Genomic DNA, 20,075 nt, shown 5'->3' with positions numbered 1-20,075 from the left:
TTTTGTTCCAGAAAGGTCCAGGAGCAGTTAAGGAATGGAAGGGCAGGGGGCAACTATTAAATAGGCCCCACTGCTCTAAGTTTAATGGTAAAAACCCAGTTCTATGCAGACAGCAGTGCTGAAGGGACAGTTATTAAAGCCTTGTGGCTTTGGGTGTCTCCAACAGCAGTCACAAAGTTTAGCACAAGGCTACAGTCAAGTCTGACACTCATTTACAATCTTGATGACAGAGCTCCATCTCACTCTCGGTTTGAAGCAACCTCCAGGCCTACTTATGACCTCCTGGGGTTTTAGAAAGCTACTTCATCTTCTCATTCCCTGTCTCATCACTAACCAAACCAGTCTTTGAACATCTAATATTTTTTCTTTTCTTTGAAAAAAATAAAAAAGAATTTAAAAAATAGATTCTGGGTTCAAGGCAGTCCCTAGAATAATAATACTCTGCTTGGAAAGGCAATATTTTGACCGAATGATCCAGGAGTTAAAAAATAAAGTGATTGACAAGGTTGAATAAATTAACACATAGGAGTTGTACACAATAGAGATCCTTCCTCCTCAGATTGTCTTTGGTATTTGGTCAATAGCACCTTTGTGTGCAACAATTCCCTTCGTTCCCACCCCTTGACCCCCACCCCTCAAACCCAATATTTCCTTGTGACTGCCACAGATTAGCTGGACAGGAGCGAGACGGCCGAAGTCACTCAGGGAAGAAGCCATCTGAGCTACAAATCTGACTCCTAGGGACCTCAGGCAACCTCAGCACCATCAATTTTATCTGAGTGTCGATACAAGTTCCTAGTAAGCTCCACGAGGTAACTTAAGGTAGCAGCAAACCATCAGCAAACCCCCACCCTCCCACAGCATTCCTGGCCTCTGCCAAAGGAAAGCTTTTCCCATCAAAATATCTTCAAAAGTTCCAAAGGGACAGCAAGAGTTATCAACAGGATAATGGCAGGAAGCAGAGGCTCTCATCATTGAGACCCAGGTGATGATGGTCAGTGCGTACGCAGACTGAATGGGCTTGCAGATATAGCCAGAAAGACTTATCCAGCCGGCCCCTTTCCTTGGGCTTCTCTGGAACAGGGGGGGGTTCTCTGGCTGCTGTCCGAGGAGCCCCACCCTCAGAGCTTCTTTAGGCGACTGTACATTTCTCTTTTGCTTTTCTCCCCTGCCCATGTCCGACTCTTGGTGCGAAATTTCTTCAGGTCTTCCTTAAAATCTTCATGGTGCATGGGACGGTAGCTTGGGGGCTCACAGTATGACTGGCAAGAAAGAAAAGGATATAGCTGGTATTGGACTCAACTTCCTGTGCATGGGGACAAATTATTCTTCACAGCACCTAGGCACAGTGCTCTACACAACAAGAGATGGAAGTGAGGTAGTATTTGTGGAACCGGGGTGTGTTTGTCCAAAGGGACATCCTACCACATTCCTCCCTCCCCATGTCAAAGCTCAAGGCTGGGATATACAGGACGAGGACAGACATCACGTCTAATTCCTATGGTACCAGAACCTCCCAATCTAGGGTCTGTACATAGTTAAGACATAAGCTGGATCTCTTCCTCTCAAAAGGAATATCCTTGAGGGCCTAAGGAATGAGTTCTTCATGCTCCATAGATGGGTGAAACACTGTCACTGACAGGTGCTGCTCTGGGACAAGCTTACCTTGCACTTTAAAAAGAAGTCCTTGTACCCTCCTTTTAAAACATAGAGTTCAGGGTAGTGGAGTTTGGGGTATTCGTTATCCAATCGGTCCCGCTCTCTCACAAATCTGCACCTGGAGAAAGGGAAAAACCAAAGGAGATTTAGCTGAGGGGACGAGAGTGGGAAAAAGGAAGAAAACCCTTATGGTTTCTCCTATGTATTACCATTCCTTCTGAACCACTGACAACCATCCCCTGGCACCAGAAGGTCTGGTAGCTACTTCAAAGTGGGGTGTGTGTACGTGTGTGTATGTGTATAAAAAGAACCATACTTGAAAAGCATATTTTAGAGCTAGGAAGTAGTAGTGGAAAACGGTATGACCAACTAATATAGTTAACAAAGACCACTCTGTTGTCATATCCCCCCCATCCCTCCCAAGTTGCTTAGGCCCTAAGATATAAATATATTTACTGTGCCTCCTAATGACTCTCTGACCCTAAATGTCCCTCTCACTTGACAACTTGACTTGCATTGCCTACATGTTAAGGCACCAGTAATAAAACGAGAATTTTGGGATGCCTTCTGCAGGCTTTTGGTATTAATAAGGATATAACATACAATATCATACATAACATAATATATATGTATATAAACAAATAAAAATATAAACAAAAATAAGGAATAAGGGCCTCAAATGTGGATATGGTTATTTTCTAGGAATTCTCTGCTCAACCTCTGGTTCTACAGATAAGAGTGATATAATCCCAGAGGGCCCCAGAGCGATTTAATACTGAAAAACAATTCCATCTACTGCCTCTCTAGGCAGCCTATTCCAATTCTGCAGAGATAGAATTGTTTCTAAATGTCACTTCTCTAAAAAAATGAACTAAGTCAATAACATACTAAAAGTTCAATCCATGAAGAAAAAAAATCTTCAGTTTGCACCTGAAAGCGAGGGCCTAGTTACTCACATTCGGGGCCCTCGCTCTGAAGAAAATTCACAGTGGAAAACAACAATGACACGTTTGTCGTCTGTTGGCCTGATGGGTTTCTTCAGCAAGAAGGCTTCCACCTCTTCTTCCATGTGTAAGTTCACTGCACCCTAGAAAGAGGCCAATAAACTCATAAGGTCAAAGAAAGAGCTACTAAGGATCCCTATAACTCAATTTCCTGGTCAGACCAGAGGCAAGAGCCTTTTGGAGGCACAGCTTGCCAAGTACCTCCTTCTTTCACTCAACAGCTTTCACCAATTTCCAAGTCGTAACTGTCCCAATTTATGCTGTTAACTGACCTAAAAGACTGGGCAAAACAGCTGAGGAGTGAGCTAAAGGATATAAAAATCACAAGCTAGCAAGAACAGGAAATTCAACTAAACATTTCTTAAGCACATACAATCTGCCGTGCAACTTTCTAGATACTAGGAGATACATGTATAAAAATGACATAGTTCTCTTATCACCAGGAAACTTGCAATCTATAGGGAAAAGGCAAATAGTAGAGATCAAATGGTGGCCCAAGACATTGGAGTAGGGCAATAAAGAAAAACAGAAAACATGGCTGAGGAAGGGGCTCATGTGCTGGTGAAGAAAAGCAAAGATATTAACAGGCAGAGATGCAGGTGAGAAAAGGAGTCCATTTTAGCTATGGTGGGGGTATGTGCCAAGGTACAGAGGCAGAAGACTAGACAATACTGGGGGACAGTGAGTAGCCTGACCTGGCAGTAACAGAGACTGTACAAAGGGAAATGCTGTGAAGGGTCTTGGACACTAGGCTAAGGACTATATTTGGTAGATTACAGGTAGTGACTAAATTTTTTAGCAAGACAGTAGACTGTATATTAATAAGATTACTATGGAAGCAGAATGGAATGGAGGGAAAGAATGAAAGCGGGAAGGGATGAAAGGAGAAAAGCCAAGAATGATTGTGGTATCCCTCACGGGAATAGGTAAGTTAGTATAGCGGTGGGCTTTTTTGGGGGGCGGGGAGAGAAGAGATCAATTTGTTTTTTAAATATGTTGAGTTTGAGTATTTAAAGTGCTGAACTAACTATCTAAGGTAGATGGAGATGTGGAAATAAAGGGAGAGGCTGGCATTAGAGCTAGACACTTTTAAGTCACTGGGACCCAGGCAATAATTGAAGTGGGAATAGCTAAGTTTTCAAAGAGGACTGTGGATAACCACAAGAGACAGAATGGGATGGGTAGAAGAAAAAGAAAACACCAAAGGAGAACAAGAAACATCCATCAGAAAAGGTAAGAGACATTACAAGAACAATTATCATGGAAATTAAGAGAAAAGAGCATATCTAGGAATCAAGGGTGGCCAACAGTATCAAATTCTTCACGAATGCCAAGGACAGGGAAGTATGAGATCTGGCAATGAAGAAGCACTGTGGTACAGTTGATTTGGATTCAGAGAATCTGACTTTGAGTCCTATGTCTGCTAGTTGTTACTGCTACTATCTCCTCATTTAAGAGCAGAGCAGTTAATTAAGTGAAGCAGTTTTCTCTCATCTAAACAATGAAGTGTTGGTATTCCAGGTATTTGGATGCAGCCTTTGGACTGAGTCCAAGTTTTACAGAACAAATTCTTTTTTAAGGGAATTTGTTCTATGAAGTTTTGGATTCAGTCAAAGGGCCATACTTGAGGGCCTAGAGGGCCACATGTTGCCTTGAGGCTGCAGGTTCCCCAACTCTGGACTAGATCATCACTGATACCACTTTCAACTCTAAATCTTGGATCCTATGAAGAGTGACTACGGAGAATACAACGTCAGTACAATGGTGAGGACAGAAATTAGATTACAGGGGGCTGGTGGTTAAGTAGACTACTCTTGTTTAACAATGAAATAGGTGAGAACATATAAGGGTAGTTTAAGGGAATAGCAGAGCCAGAGAAAGTTTTATGTTATTGGTTTTTTAAAAAAAGATCAAGAGTGGAAGTGTCTTGCTGACCAGAGCAGCAGGAACCCAATAGAGAGGGAGAGACTAAAGATGATCAGGAGTGGATGACAAATGGAATCAAGTCCCAGCAGACTAGAGGAAAATTGGCCACTTCATCCTCTAAGACAAGAAGGTGGTTGTTGTTCAGTCCTATTTTGGGGGTTTTCTTGGCAGAGACACGAGTGGTTTGCTATTTCCTTCTCCAGCTCATTTAACAGATGAGGAAACTGAGGTAAACAGGGTGAAGTGACTTTCCCAGGTCCCACGGCTAGTAAGTGTCTGAGGCTAGATTTGAATGCCTCCCTGACTCCAGGCCCAGTGCTTTATCTACTGTGCCATCTAGCTACCCTGAGACAGGAAGGAAGAATGGGTAAAAACTGAGAATTTCAAATGTAGAGAAAGGGAATCGGAAACTCCCCAAAACGGCTTCAATTCTCTTAGTAAAGTAGATTATCTGTTGAGATGGGAAGAGTAGGGGAGGATATAGGAGATTTGGAACAACAGTTATCTCTCCATATGACAGTCAAAGGATAGGAAGGACAGAAGTTTTCAGTCAGAGAAGGGACTTTCAAAGGTCAATTGCTTTTGTGCAGTTTTAAGTGACAGTAATGTCTAGAATTTGACTCTGAGTCATTAATAGCTGAAGAGATTAAGGAACTGATAAATGCACAGGGTAGAACAGCATGCCCCTGCCTGCAAAGGGATCCTCTCTTTAGTTTGCATGGCAGTAAATGTTGGTGTTCCTATAAATCCCTTTGAGGGACAAAGGAAGGGGCGGGGGGGAAGTACACAGAGATCACATGAAACAAATTTTCAATCACAGAGACAGAGATTGGATTCTACGGAACCTGAAACTTTTTTTCAACTAATAATCGTTTAGACTGATGTCAGCTACCTTCCTTATAAGGTATACCAAGATGCTCCCTGCTGGATGGCAGCCCTAGACATACCTTGATATGGCCTCCTTCATATTCATACGGATATCTGCAGTCGATGATGACAAACTCTTTAATCAGATTTGCAAACTTCCCATTCAACACAGATGCCATCTGAGGAAAGACATTGGGAAAAGGCACAGAAAGATTTAATTTTAGCTGTTTCTAGTAGCTAAAGACTCAAAATACTTTGTGTGCAATTGAGTCCTTGGGAGTTACTTACTATTTCTGGAGAAATATATTTTAGATCCTCATGCTTCCCAGCAACTGTGTGAAAAAGGTAACCCTGAAACAAAAACAGAATAAAAGCCATTAGCACTGCCGCTTCTGCAGACACAAGTGAGTGTGACCACTTTCTAGCTCAGCCACTGTTACAAGGCAGATTAGTTAAGCAGCTTGTTTTTTCTTTGCTACAGGCAGCTCTCCTCTCCCCACAGATCTCAGCAGAACAGTCCATAAGCAGGACCTTCATGCTAATGAGTGGGCATAAAGCCTGCTCTTAATCTGTGGCCAGCTATTTCAATAAGACACTACTTTTAATGTAGGTTAGAGGCCAAAGGTTACCTATAAGCCCAGAAATTACCTATTTCTATTACTTTATAAGGCTCTGTAGACACTGTTACAATTAACCTTTAAAGTCTGGTGAAGCCTATGGAATATTTTTAAATGCATAAAATAAAATACACAGGGGATCACAAAGCAAACTACTATTGAAATATAGTCATCGAACACCAAGTTCTGGGCCCCAGTTGAAGAACTCCTCAAGTTAGGGCTAGAAGGTACCTCAGACATCATTTAGACTAAGTATAACTTTGAAGAGCCAGAATTTGAACTCAGGTCCCCTGGCTTCAAGTTTAATGCTTTTTCTACTGTACCTCACTTCTTTCACAAGGACATTTTTACTTTGGGTAGGGGTGGGAAAACCAGGGCAATTTCTTTATTTTTTTTTTAATTTATTTTCAGATCCAAATTCTCTTCCTCCTACCTCTGACCCACCCACTGAGAAGGCCAGAAAAATAAAACCTGTTACATATGTGTATGTTCAATCTCTAACGGGGAGCAGATCTGGCCATTGGTATCACACCCCCAAGCAGTGCTTGTAGTCACTTCCTGTTAGGACTTTAAAGTCTTCCAAAACGGCAGTGGTGCTATAAGGGATGACTAGAATGCTGAAATGAATTAGGGTCACTAACAGTGACCTCAACTTTGATGGGAAGGGAATCGACATTTATAGAGTGTCTATGTGCCAGGCACTGTGTCAAATGCTGTCCTCATTTTACAGATGAGGAAACTCAGGTAAACAGAGGTTAAGTGACATACCCAGGGTCACACTGCTAGTAAACGTCTGAGGCAGGATTTAAACAGGTCTTCCTGATTCCAGGCCCAGCTCTGCCCTGAATGCTTTTCTTCCACTCTCACTTGAATCTCTCCAAGGCATCAACAAAGTCTGGAAAACTGCTACCCTGTCCATTCTTTAAGATTCATCAATATTACTCCAAGTCCAAAAATTCCTCTTTGGCACATACAAACTTAAGTGGGCTCTATTTTCCAATACCATCCTGAAATCATGAATGAAGGGCTTTTGACCCCAAGGAGATTACCTTTGAGAAATCACCAATGAGGTCCCTCTGGTCACTGTCCAAAATACTCTTGATGGTGTCTTCTGTGGAAGGTAACTGGGATATAGTTGGCTGCAGGCTCTGTATCAAAAACACAAAGATGGAGAATGATTCCTGAGACCTAGCACTTTTGACTTAACCCTGGAACATAGAGAAAGCATTTGTCTTTGATGTGAATGATAGTGGACAACTTCTGATCTGATCTTATTTATAGCACAATTAAAACCATAATTTAAAAAAAGTTTTTTTAAAAAATCCTTTTTTCTAAGAATCTGCAACTAAGGATTTGCTTATCAGTATTCAGCAACTGCTAGAAGAGATTCTTGTACATAGTTAACAATTAATAAATACTTTTCAACTCATTTACCAGCTATGAATTGTTCCAACTATCCTGGAAAGCACTCTGGGGTTGCCATGACCTCACCTTCCAGTGTCTATAAGGTTTTCTTTTCTTTTCTTTTTTAAACTTAGGTATGCTATTTGTAGGACTGACAGTCAAGGCACTATGTAGAAATCAAAAGGCCTCATAAATTAAGTTTGTAGAAATCAGAGACTCAGATGGTCTATACAGTAAATGAGGGCATAAAATAACAGAACAGAAATGCTGTGGGAATAAGACACCAATAGAAAGACCCAGAGTCCTACACAAACATATAATATAGTCTTCTATCAATACAACAATCAAACAAACCTCATTGAGTTTCATTGCTTCTTCAGTAGGTTCCTCTATTGTGCTTTTCCTCTTTTTTGTGTTTACTGGTGGGGAATCCTCACAACGTTCCAGTCTCTTCAACACAGGACGGGTCATGGTGCTGAGTGTAGACGAGGATTCAAACAGCTTACACCGTTTACCCTGAGAACGACATGCCAATTATACATTATGCTCAGGCAAAGTCAGAAGAATGAATGAGAAGTAGCTGGTATCTCAATGGACAACGGACTAGCTTCCAGAGCTCTATCACGCTGAAACCCCCTGAGGAGCTGTCATGCAGGCAGGTGTAAGAGGCCAGAAATGACCTTAATTCTACTGACTCAGAGCCAGGCCTGGTTCCTTGGTTATTCTCCTCCCAAACTGCTTAAGAGCCAATTTCCACAATTTTTTCCAGATTAATTGCACCAGGTTATAGTTAAATGGCAGCCAACCAGAAAAAAGGCAGAAGTCATAATTAACCAGTATGAACTTGTACTAACACCAGGCACCAAAACTGAAATACCTTATTCATACTCTGACAGCATCCCTCACGCTTCCACAATGTAAGGGTAATTGTGCTTTATGCTTGTTTCAAGGACCAGAAAGAAACGTAATACATTAAATCCAACAGAACAAGCCTATTATATCTGAGGGGCTGCAAATGGCCAAGATAGTAAGGATAATCACTCCAATATTTATAGTTCAGTGGCATATGGTTTGAACTTGAAGTCCCCAAAAGATTACAGAAGGAACCTTTTCAGAGCAAAACAAATTCCTAGGAGATCCTTCATTCCCTGTATAGGGGTGGAGGAGGAGCAGATGGTATTTGATTCAGGATTAACACACTAAAGCAGATCTCTAAGGATAAAATGGAATGTTAAACTGTTTCAAAAACCACAAAGAACTATAGAAATGTAAAAGATTACTATCATTGAAGACCTAGAGCATGCTATGGGACCTAGAATGCTTTTGTAGATATTATGGAAATATGAGCAGCCTCTTTAGGAATGAGTTTTTTAGGAAAAAGGAGTATAGCAAAGAAGACAAGGAATGACCAAACCTTGGAAAAAGCCAACATCTAACAAAGAGACAAAAGGAACAGATAAAGATAGGAGAATCAGGACGATCAATATTAAAGAAGTTGAGGATGGGCAGTGCAGATATATAAGCCAATTCTACAAATTATTCATTTCAGAAAACAGACAGAAGATGCTTGGGAAATTTCATCCAGGGAGAAAGGGCTTAGAGAATAGAGATTTATTCAAAGGCAGTAAATGAAACTGAGGAGAAGATAGAACCATTAAGTTGGGGCTTAGTGGTTAAACAAGTCTGATCTGGAACTGAGAGGTAGGACATTAGGAAAAATTGCAGGCTGAAAAAATGTGCTAGTTAGCCTGGGGACCTAGAGTAGTGGCTTTTTACTAGTTGGATTCATTAAGTTAAATTTAGTTGAACGAATTTAAATAATGAGTCTATAACTGATCTGTAAGTATATAGTAGGCTCCCAAATTTCCTTATCTTGTAATTAAATTTTGCCCTTTAATAGGGACTATAAAGATGTTAAACTCTAGAGACACAGAAGAAAAGGAGTATGAGAAAAACCCAAGGGCTCAAGGCTATGATCCAGATCCCTCTGAGTGACGGCAAAATGCCACAAACTATGTAGCATGGCCACAGACCCTAATCCCTGAGTTCTTCAAGAATTCCAGTCAATAATACTATGACTTACTTGGTTTGCTGTCCTTCTCATTACTAGGGGAGCTGTCCAAAGGCTTGACATGCATGATGACGTTTCATCATCATTCTAAATGAGGAAGAAAAAGTATTTTTTAAAAATGAGATGATTGTAAATGATTTGAACAGCTTAGGTGTGATCCTAAGACAACGGGTCTAAAGGAAGAAGAGGGTATTGCCTCTCTAAGGCATATCTGCTTTCGAGGTGGGGTGCGTGGAAGAGGTCAACTGCTACATTCTGCAACAGTTAACTCGGCGGAGGTCAATCATCTCATTACTACCCTTCTGGAGATGAGCACGCAAACAATCCATTCTTAGTTATGTTCTCACTCCAAGGAGCCACTAAAAATAACTACATTGTAGTTTTGGTCTTCAGCATTGTGATCGATCCTTCTAACTCAGGCCTACTGGACTTACTGGGGACAGGTGATATTTGATGCATAAATAGCTAGGGTCAAAGAAACACCTCAAACAAAAGTAAGGAAACATGAGATGATTAATTCAAAGGGTTCTCTTCAATTCACAAAGCCAAGTTACTACAACTCAGTTTTAATCTTCTATCTGGCTTTATCTCAAAGCCCTTCATAATAGGCCATCCTTCTACCAGACTAACATATTTCTACTCCTGTCCAAAGTCTTGCTGTTCCCAATCACATCATGTACACGCTTTATTCTATTTCTATGTAGTATGCTTTCCTTCCATTCCAATGGCTATCTATATACTACTCAGTATTCAAAATAAAGCAAGCTTATACCCCATTTTCACCACAGGACTGTTCTTTTCTGAACTCTTAGAGTATGACACTTATAGTCAACATCATGAAGTTTTAAAAATGATTGTTCTTTGCCCTGAAACCCGATTCATCAAGTGTTCTTTTGTAGCTCGTCCAACAATATCCAGCTCGCAGGATCCCAAACACTTGGTATATGCTTTGCTCATTTCGAGCCTCAGGTTTCACTTTCCTAAGAGGCCCAAATGAGAAGCATGTTCTGGAAGTCCTGGGAAAGCTCAGAGGGCATTTAAGAGTGGAGGGAAAAGGAGGTACCTTCAGGTTCTCTCCGTCAAGTATTTCCAAGAATCCATCATCCTCATCAGCCAGAGAGGTCAGAGGAGACTGTGGCAGGAAGAGAGGGAAGTAGTTTGCAAGTTCACTGTTATCCTTTTCACTGGTGGAAAACTATAAAATAATTCATGGCTTTTGTTAAAAAAAAATCATAGATCAGGTCAAATGTCATGTCATTCCCTTGGGAACGTGGTCAAGACCTGGGGTTACCCTTGATACTTCTTTCCCCCGCCACATCCAGTGAGTTGCCAGGTCTTAGCTTACCTCTCAAACCTGATTCCCTCCTTCCTTCTCTCTTTCTGTCAAGAGCACCACCATTCTTCCTGTCACCCAGGTTCTCAACCTTGAAGTTAGCCTCAAGCCATCACTCTCATTCAGCTCCACATCAAATTACCTGTCAGGTCTTTTTGATGCTGCTACAATTATTTCCCACCTACAACCTATTCTCTCTACTCATACCACAACCATCCTAGTTCAGGCACTCTGGCTCAGACCAATCTCCTGCCTCTACAAGCTATTCTTTACATGGCCACCAAATTTATATTCTTAAAGCACATGTCTGACCACATCCCCAATATGCTCAAGTGGTTCCCAAATGTTCTAGGACAAAATGCCAATTCTTCTGTTTGGCATCTGAAGCCCTTTACCATCTTGCCTGAGCCCCCTTTTCACAGATGATTACATATTTCTCTCCCTTACATAATCTATATTGCAGACAAACCAGCCTACCCACTGTTACCGATATGTGACCTTACATCTGCCACCTCCAAGTATCAATGCTTAGAAAGCTTTCAAAAAAAAAAAAAAAGCTTTCCCTTCCCTCTACTTCTTAAAACCCTCAGCTTCCTTAGCTGGAACTGCTATCTCCTTTGAGACACCTTTCTGGATTCCCCTACTCTCCCAAATCACTTGCATTTTATATATGCCTTACATTTGTTTATCTCTAAATATACTGCCTTCCTCCAGTAGATGTAAGGTCCTTGGGAGCAGGGATTATATATCACTCTCCTATTTGTATATTCAGTTTAACAGTACCTGGCACATAGCAGGAGTAACAGATGCTTGTTAATTGCCTAGTGGGTTGTCAATCAACCCCCTGTGACCATCCTAGTTTAGGCCCATATTATTTCTCCTCCCAAATTATTCATTCAACAAATATTATTTTAACAGCCTCATCACTTAACTCCTTGATTGCAGTCTCTGTTCTATCACTCTCTTTCTTCAAAGAACCACTGGTAGGCTCCCCATTGCCTAATCTGGCTCCTTAGTCTACCCTTTCCTGTACTATGTTCCAGCCAAAGTGGATGACTTGCTGTTTCCTGATTTCTCTTAGCCCTTTCCATCTACATGCATATTACTCTACCCATCCCTCCGGCCTGGAATGAATTTTTAAAGACCTACCTGTTGAAATCTTTCCTTCAATGCCCATCTCAGATGGTACCATGAAGCCTTCCCTAGTTCTCTCAGCTAGAAGTGATTCTCTCTCCCTGAATCTTCTGTCCTTTACTATTTGACATTTTCTATGGTATATACCTTCTAACATGCGTTAGAGTTCATGAAACAGATCCCTAAGAGAGTATAAGCTTCTTGAGGACAGAGTCAACGTTGGTTTTTATCTTTTTATCTCCAGAACTCAGCAGGAATTGAATAAGACTTCCCTCCATCTCCCCATGCATTACTTTCAATAAACAATCTACCAAAGTGAATGTTCTGGCCCCAGCTCTTTACACGGAAATATTCCTACAGTGGAGAAGGGCAACTCAAGATTATTAATTTGACAGAAATGAGATAAGGAGTCCTAGTTCTTGGACCAGGTCTATTTCTCATTGCAATACACGTTTTAGTTTGTGAGTTGCCTTGTGTTGACATTAGCTCTCTAAGGGTAAGCCTCAGTCTAAGACAGCTAAACCTATTTCTTATCAGAATCATTACAGAGGTCATTATACTACTAGGTGCTACCACTAAAAAACCATTACTCACAGGTAGATCAGTCAGAGAGATGTCTAGAGATCATGAACTGTTTTCATAGTCTCTAAGAAATAGGATAAATATGTAACATGTGATTCCTATTAATGTCAAGTTCTTGGTCCAAAACTTAGTGTTCTGGAAGGATCCAAACCCTGCTACTGTACAGACAGCCAAAGGCGCCAGCTTCAGGGAATACAGTGCCTGTGACTAAAGGAGTCTCACTCTAATCAGTGGGAAAAGAACCAAGGGCCAGGACTTTAGTTAGTTAGTTTTCAATCTCACACTGAAAATGATTAGTATTTTGCTTCTCCACTTACATTTTAGGCCACAAATAAAGATTTGGGTTTCAAATTCAGGGACTAAGTCTCCTGGGAAGGATGTAAAGAATGAACACTAAAAGTTCTACAATAATTACGAAAGGGAATTAGGGCTTCTTTGCTTAACACAGCCCTGCAGCTCCATAATGCTCCTGGTTTGACCCAATTTAAGCTAACACTTGGGAAACTACCTAAGAACTAGAAGTACTTCTGACTAATAGATGGGCAAGATACATAATCATGGTTGCTATTACTGACAGTTTGTTTACGTATCAGACCCTGTAGGCAGATAGTTGACTGGAGAATGACTGGTAGGAGAGCTCTTATAAAAGCATTTCCAGACAAGGCCAAATCCTTGTCATTCAAGAATACTATTTTCCGGGGATAATGATGCCTTTATCACAAAACTATCAAAAGAGCCATCATTCAATAAGAGGCACAATCCTGTAGCGCACTAATTCAGGAGGAATAGTCTTGGCTATAACTGGCAGCAGACCTTGGATAAATGTGGACTCCATCCCCTCACCTCTGGTGTCCTGACCAAACCTCCATGTACCAGTCAGGTCTGCCTGGTAATGTTATGAGTTTGAGCCACAAGATAGTCTCAGAGCCTATAGAGTACACACAATCTGTGGAAAAGGCCCCAGAATTTCCCCTTAACTCATAGAACTTGGGCAAATTGAAGCAAAGAGGACATACCATTTGAGCAGGGGCTGAATTCTGCCTTTGGGTGAAGACATCTTTGACTTCTCCAAGTCCTTGAAGAGGGCCACGGGGTACAGGTCTTGTTGGCTTCTTAAACTCAAAGACCTCCTGCAGGACAGCACAACTGATTTTACGACCTTTCCTACCACCCTCCATGTTTGTCCCATAAATTCAGATATAGATCAGGCGAGATGTATCAAGACTACCTTATATAACCACCTTAAAATTAAGAATTCAGATTTTATTACAAGATATTATAATCTGTGGAACCAAAAAACATCAGTGATAAACAAAAGAATTTGCATAGTCCCTTCGCATCTACAGTGATGAGATCAGGTCTATTAAGACTGCCTAGTCTTGTTTCTCAAATTATTTTTTTACATTTTGTTGCTGAGTCTTCTCTCTCTCTAACTGCCCACTTGCTAGGCATGAGCATGGCAGACCAATCACAATGCTTCTTAAATAAGTCTCTAAGGTAAGACTGCCTGAGTCAGAGACCAGGTGTCCCTGGCAAAGGCTGTCCAGGGAACGGAATACCCACTACATGTAACAAACAGTGTAATAAAGTGGTCTAAGTCACTATCTCCTAAAAACAATCTTATCTGGAGAGACAAAACACATACTGATTAACATAGCACCTCTAGCAAAATTAACATCAGTTCCAAAATGAATCAGAGTAGGAAAAGTAAGAGAGATAACTGTGAGTTCCTGTTGTGTCCTTTCTCTTTGCTTCATGGAGGACATGAAGGATGATTTCAGCTTGGCCATAAAGAATTTAACCAAAAATTGGTTAAAAGCTGAACTGGTAAGGGATTACCATATATACCATGAGAACTACTTCTCTAGAGTGTATTTGTTGGGGAATGTAGGAAGTAGGTTTAGGAAGGTAGAATTGGGTGAGATGGTAGAGGGCCTTGCTGTCAAGGGAGCTTGATCTTTGGGAAGTACCTCTGGACCTGAACTATTGCAAGATGACCACTGATATCTCTGAGTTCTAACTGGGCTCATTCCCCTTGTTTTTTCCTATTCTGTGGAAAGGATGCTGTCTTGAGGTTTTGGCAGTTACCCTCAAGCCAAATTTGTTATCATTTTGTCTTGGCCAAAAATTTAAGTCTCCCACATGCCACTAATCCTCTTTGCTTTCACTCCTGACATAATCAGTACTTTAAAGCTATACTCACATTTTCCTTGTTTTCATCATGGTCACTTAGCTGAAAGATATCACAGTCAAATGAATCAAAATGGCTTCTCTTTAGGGCAGGGCTACACCCTAGGAGCTTCTGCTGTAAAGGTGACAAGAATAAATTGGACATCAGTTGGGTAATAGATACTCCAGTAAACTCTCCTTATTTAATTCAGCTATTCAAAGAAAAACATAGCCAACTAAAAACAATCTAAGCAGTTATTCCACAATCTTTAGGCAGCTATCAGGGAAAAAAAACCAGAAAATTAATTTTTTCCTCTCCCATGTTTTTGTCAAAACATACTTGATAATACTTGTTAATAACCCTCCCAGACTTGTCTACTTGGACAATTCAACATATTATAATACCATTGGAAAAGAGATATCACCTCTGGTTTGAGCTAGAACACATGTAAATAGATGTATCCACTAGATGTGTCCACTTCTATTGGTTCCTCTTTTCCTTTCTCTATGGGAGTCTGAGGTAGCTCTTTACCAACTGCAACATTTATTTCCAGTGAAATCTGTAACACTTATTGTCACTTCTTTCCCAACAAAATCATCCTTGAGGACACAACAAAATTTAAGTCCAAAGTCAGTAACACTGAAGGAAAGGAAAAGAACTTACTGGCAGGGAGTTTATTCTCCTCATGGGTTTTTCAAGGCTGCAATAAGAACAGAGCAAATGAAGGTGTGTTCAGATTAGCTAAGTAATTCAACACTGATAGACAACCAGTTCTTTCTTTTAGGCAAACCCACTTACTTAAATGTCTAAGGAAAGAGAACACCATTTTCCCAAATTCACCCAACCCAAAATACTTTCAGCTTCTAGGGAAAAGGACTGGGTTCAAACAAAATATTCTCTTAAACACATTCCCATAAGGCTGGGGTTTTAAACCTTTTGGGTGTTACAGACCGTTTCTGCAGACTGGTGAAGATGATGAACCCCCTTTCAAAATGTTTTGAAATGCATAAAACAAAATACATAGGATTTCAAAGGTAATTAATTACACTGAAATAGTTTAACAAGATATTTTAAAAGTTCGGGGACTCCAGGCTATGAACTCCAGCCTTAAGGTAAGAATTACACCATGGGGCAGGAACATGACAGATTTGAATACTTACACTTAAAACTAAAGTAAACGAACGTGTGAATAAAACAAGGATGAGTGCAACAACAGCATTGATGTGGAGAGATCTTAGTCCAGATCCCTAGCCAGTCAGGGTTCTAATAGTATTCTCATTTGGTATTTATAAAAAATTTAAAAAAAAGCAAATACATACTTTTCTTTTCTATCCAGGGGCCCAGGAGAATCCAGACAAAAACCTGTTGGGGTAGGGAAAAAAGTCTTTACTACGTGGCCATTGTGATTCAGCTGTTCTGTAAGTCCTTATTATAATATCTTAATTCCTTCTATTATTAACTCTGAACATCTCATTTGAAACCATTTCAAACTTCTAAAAGGCCAGTATTTAAACTAGTAGGGATCTCTCAGGAACTTCAGGGTGAACCTGATTTGGTAATTACCCAAGACCCAGTATCTGTTCTTTGAGGCAATCAGCCTACAATGATGGGCAAGATTGATTTCAAGTTGTATGTATATATGGAGGGGGGTATGTGGCAGCACTTTGCATATATTCCGAATAATAGTTAGCATTTATATAGTTCAAGTTTGCAAAGCAGCGTACATGTTATCTCACAACCCTGGGAGTTAAGTGCTATTATTATCACCTCCATTTTACAGATAAGGCCACTGAGGCAGACAGAGGTTAAGCGATTTGCTCAGGATCACAGAGCTAGCGAGTATCTGAGGCAGGACTTGAATTCAGGTCTTCCTGACCCCAGGTCCAGAGCTCTCTTCACTTCACCATCTAGCTGCCTCAGAAGGAGACATAATGCTTTTCTCCGCTCTGGAGTTACCATCAGTGAAACAAGACTTAAGGGAAAAGTAGCCTAGGTGAATTGTTAAAGCCATCTTCTGAGTCTCAGGTATGGATTATCTGGTTTATGGTTAATATCCACATCATCTCCCTCCCAGATGGCAGGTACTTGGCTGGCACTGCTGCTAGTAGACTATATCTGGTCAAAGGGCACCAGTCTCTAATTCAGATCAATTTATCCATGGGTAGCAGGAACAAATGGTAATTAGAGCCACCGTGAAGAGATCTGGTAGGGTCCTGACTTCATGTCTAAAAGAATGGCACCCTCTAGGAATTCCTGCTCCCTAAAGGCACATCTTAGAGGTTTAATCTAATTTATATACCAACCTTGGAACAGCCTAGACTTACCAGCTCCCAGGCAATTTTTACTTTCTGGGCATTCAGTCACAATGGAATAGGCATAGTCAAAACCACCACTCAGCCTCAAACCATTTCTCACTTCTCACTCCCCTTCCAAGGGGCAAGAGGTATTTGAAGGGAATTAAACTTTTCTCTGAGTACTCTTCTACACACTCTCCTACTTCAGCCAAATGAACCATTTACTACCCCCCCCCCACCAATATCTTGTCCTTTCCAATCTTCCTTTAACACCCAATAAGCCTCTGATTACACCATACATTCCCTTTTCTGGAGGGCCACTCTAGCCCAATCTCCATTGCTTTCTACTGGTCAGACACTGCTTTTACAACCCCCAATCTTCTCTGCAGAAGCAAACTCCTCCTCCTCCTTGGTATTTCAGTAATATATTCATATCATATTTCACATAAGTAACAATTCATATCTCTATGGCCCTTATCACATACTGCCTTACCTTTCAATCATTTATGTACCTGTCATATCTCTTCTATTAAATTAGAAGCTTCACAAGGCCTATCCCAGCACAGTGGTCACGTACAGCAAATATTTGTTGAATGCAAAACGAAAGAATACCTGAATCTGTAGACTCTGAGGAGCTTGTCCGCTGTAGGCTGCTGCTATTCTTTGTTTCCAGCTGAAGCTCACATTCACTGCAAACAAAAACACACAATTCTTTATATGCAGTTTTGGAATTTGGTAACAAGGAGAACTCCTCTTCTCCATGGACTATGGGTAATCAGTGAGACAGAGGGAAAATATCAAACTATTTAATATCTTTTTTGGCCCTACCTGATGTCCTACAAGGGCCACCCTCCTGCTAATCACAATTCCTTAACAGAATGGGTTGGGGGTAGGCCAATAACTCCCTACCATGCACCTAAGACCCAGAGGAATTCAAAGCTCTTTAAGAATACCACCCAAGGCTCCCGGGCCTCTCCACCTCCAAGGAGAATACCTTACTCTTGTGGGGTTTTATGTTTATTTGGGGGAATTTAGAACAAGGTTACAATGGAAAATAGCATTCCAGAAATTGATGAGTCAAAAGGCAAGGAGACAAGAGGATACATGTAACTAATAAGAGACCAGGTTGCAAGAAAAGCCTTCAATTTAGCCCTCCTCTAAAACATTTCTCAGACCTACTAAAGCACTGGGTGGGGGAAGGGGACACTCAGGCCCAAAGTAAAATGGAGGCAAGGTGACCGACCCTGGGCCACATGCTAGAGAATTGTGGTTAATTCACAGCCCAACTAACCATGTGCCTAAAAAAAAGGAAATGGAATGTTTACATTGGAAGAGCTATTCCCACTGGGGATCCTGTCAAAGGGCTGTAGAATGAGTGGGTAGGAAGGCAGGAGATTCAAAGATTTTAGATAGAGGAAAGTGGGGAGAAGCCTAGACCTGGTAGAGATGAAAGGATATGAGGGAGACAGTGAGAATGGCACATGGAATGAGTGGGAGGTGGTGAGAATAAGACCAAGGCACAGTTGGTGATGGGAGAGTGAGAAGGAAAGTTTAGATGGGGGTATACTTGGGGACAGCAGTGGGCTGAGTGAAGAAAAGAGGGGAAAAGGAAGACACAGGGGAACAGGATCGGGGAGGGTGGAGAAGAATGTGCATTGTTGGGGGGACTGTATAGTCTGAAGTATGGTGCACAGGATGGGAGAAGGAATAAGAAAGGAAGGTGGGGGTAAAGGACAGGGGGCTGAAAATAAGAAAGAGGATGTCAGGGTGTACTAGGTGAGTAGGTGGAGTCTATTGTACAGAAAAAGGGAGAATGTATGATAGGGTGGTTATGAAGATGGGGATTTACTGGGCAGTGGAGAGGAGGGAATGTGTGTTGGGACAGAATGTATGTGGGGGGTAGGGGCCCGATAGGTCAGGATCACAGATTTGGGGATAAAAGGAATCTTGGGAGATCATCCAGTCCAATGCTCTCCTTTTACAGATGCGGAAAATGAGGCTCAGAAAGGGCAGTGACATGCCCAAGGTCACTAAGGGGCTGAGTCAGGACAGAAAAATCAGGGCCTCCGATTCTAAAACCGAACTCTAGGCACTATCCGAGGGCCTCAGCCCGTAGGCTTCAACAGAGGACACATGGTGATGGGGTGAGAGGAGCAGGAGAGACAGAGACCCCGGGTGTCCTGGGGGTGCATGCGGAGTGGGGATCTGAGCGGGGGACAGAGTGTAGGGGGGAAGAATGGGGTGAACAGGAATGAGAGGGGGGACAGGCCCGGAGTGCAGTGACTCGGGGAGAGGGGCTACAGGGGGCATGGGACAAGAGGTCAGAACAAAACCAGGGTGAACTTGGGCCGGGGGGGGGGGGGGATAAGCTAACTTGGCGCTGGGGGGGGGGCAGGCACATGGAGGGGTCGGACAGAAGAGGGGTTTCCGTAGGCTCCAGGGAAGGTCCCGGGAGAAGCCCAGGCCGTCCCCCGGTCCCTCTTACCTGCCCAGGCCCCGCAGCTGGTCCATGGTGACCGCGAGGTTGGTGACCGGGGACAGCCCCTCGGGGCCAGCCGGGAACAGGGCCTTGACGACCGCGGGCGGAGAACTGCAAGCGAAGTGGAGGCGGCGGCGGTGCGGGGGCTCCGGGCCCAGCTCCATCCGGAGCAGCGGCGGCGGCGCCGCCTCTCGTTCTCTCCCTCGCCCCCAGGCGGGTCGGTCGCCCGCCCGCCCGCCTCGTCCCGCGCAGCGCTGCTCCCACCGCCTCCCGGAGCGCGGCGCGCGCGCGCGGGCCCGGCCACCCGCGGGTCAAACACAAACACGACCCCGAGGTTCAGGGAAGCGGGCGACGCGGAGAAGCGGGGCGGGCGGGTCCCTCGGGGGGCGAACGAACGATGCCCAGGGGTTCCAGGGCCGCGCGGGCAGGCGCCGCCAACCTGAGGATTAAACCCAAACAAAACGGGGCGGGCGCAGCGGTGGAAAGGAAGGGCGGGGTGGGGGGGCAGGTTGATAACCTCAAGCCGGGGACGCAG

General features: G+C 42.6%; 1 protein-coding gene across 1 annotated transcript; it reads right to left on the bottom strand.

Moving 5' to 3' along the window:
• Positions 1 to 979: 979 nt before the first annotated feature.
• CDC25A (cell division cycle 25A) lies at positions 980 to 19,704 on the bottom strand. Its single transcript, XM_036738741.1, has 15 exons — positions 19,547 to 19,704; positions 17,674 to 17,750; positions 16,087 to 16,129; positions 15,431 to 15,467; positions 14,801 to 14,902; positions 13,614 to 13,727; positions 10,612 to 10,743; positions 9,561 to 9,635; positions 7,832 to 7,993; positions 7,123 to 7,221; positions 5,745 to 5,807; positions 5,537 to 5,635; positions 2,616 to 2,746; positions 1,666 to 1,777; positions 980 to 1,262 (listed from the first exon to the last, which is right to left on the bottom strand). Exons 1-15 carry the CDS (start codon positions 19,702 to 19,704, stop codon positions 1,122 to 1,124), a joined length of 1,545 nt encoding a protein of 514 aa, XP_036594636.1. The 3' UTR covers positions 980 to 1,121.
• Positions 19,705 to 20,075: the final 371 nt, after the last annotated feature.

This window comes from Trichosurus vulpecula, chromosome 9 (assembly GCF_011100635.1).
Source record: "Trichosurus vulpecula isolate mTriVul1 chromosome 9, mTriVul1.pri, whole genome shotgun sequence".
In the NCBI taxonomy this organism is placed as follows: domain Eukaryota; kingdom Metazoa; phylum Chordata; class Mammalia; order Diprotodontia; family Phalangeridae; genus Trichosurus; species Trichosurus vulpecula.
The sequence above is the reverse complement of the archived record's forward strand: the minus strand, read 5'-3'. Positions and strand labels throughout refer to the sequence as shown.

Excerpts from the sequence above, each read along its gene's own strand:
- CDC25A (XM_036738741.1), bottom strand. The coding sequence starts at position 19,704 with ATGGAGCTGGGCCCGGAGCCCCCGCACCGCCGCCGCCTCCACTTCGCT. Across the intron at positions 16,130-17,673 it reads CTCAGAGTCTACAGATTCAG|GTTTTTGTCTGGATTCTCCT; the intron begins GTATTCTTTCGT and ends CTACCCCAACAG. Across the intron at positions 7,994-9,560 it reads TGAGAAGGACAGCAAACCAA|GGTAAACGGTGTAAGCTGTT; the intron begins GTAAGTCATAGT and ends TGTCGTTCTCAG.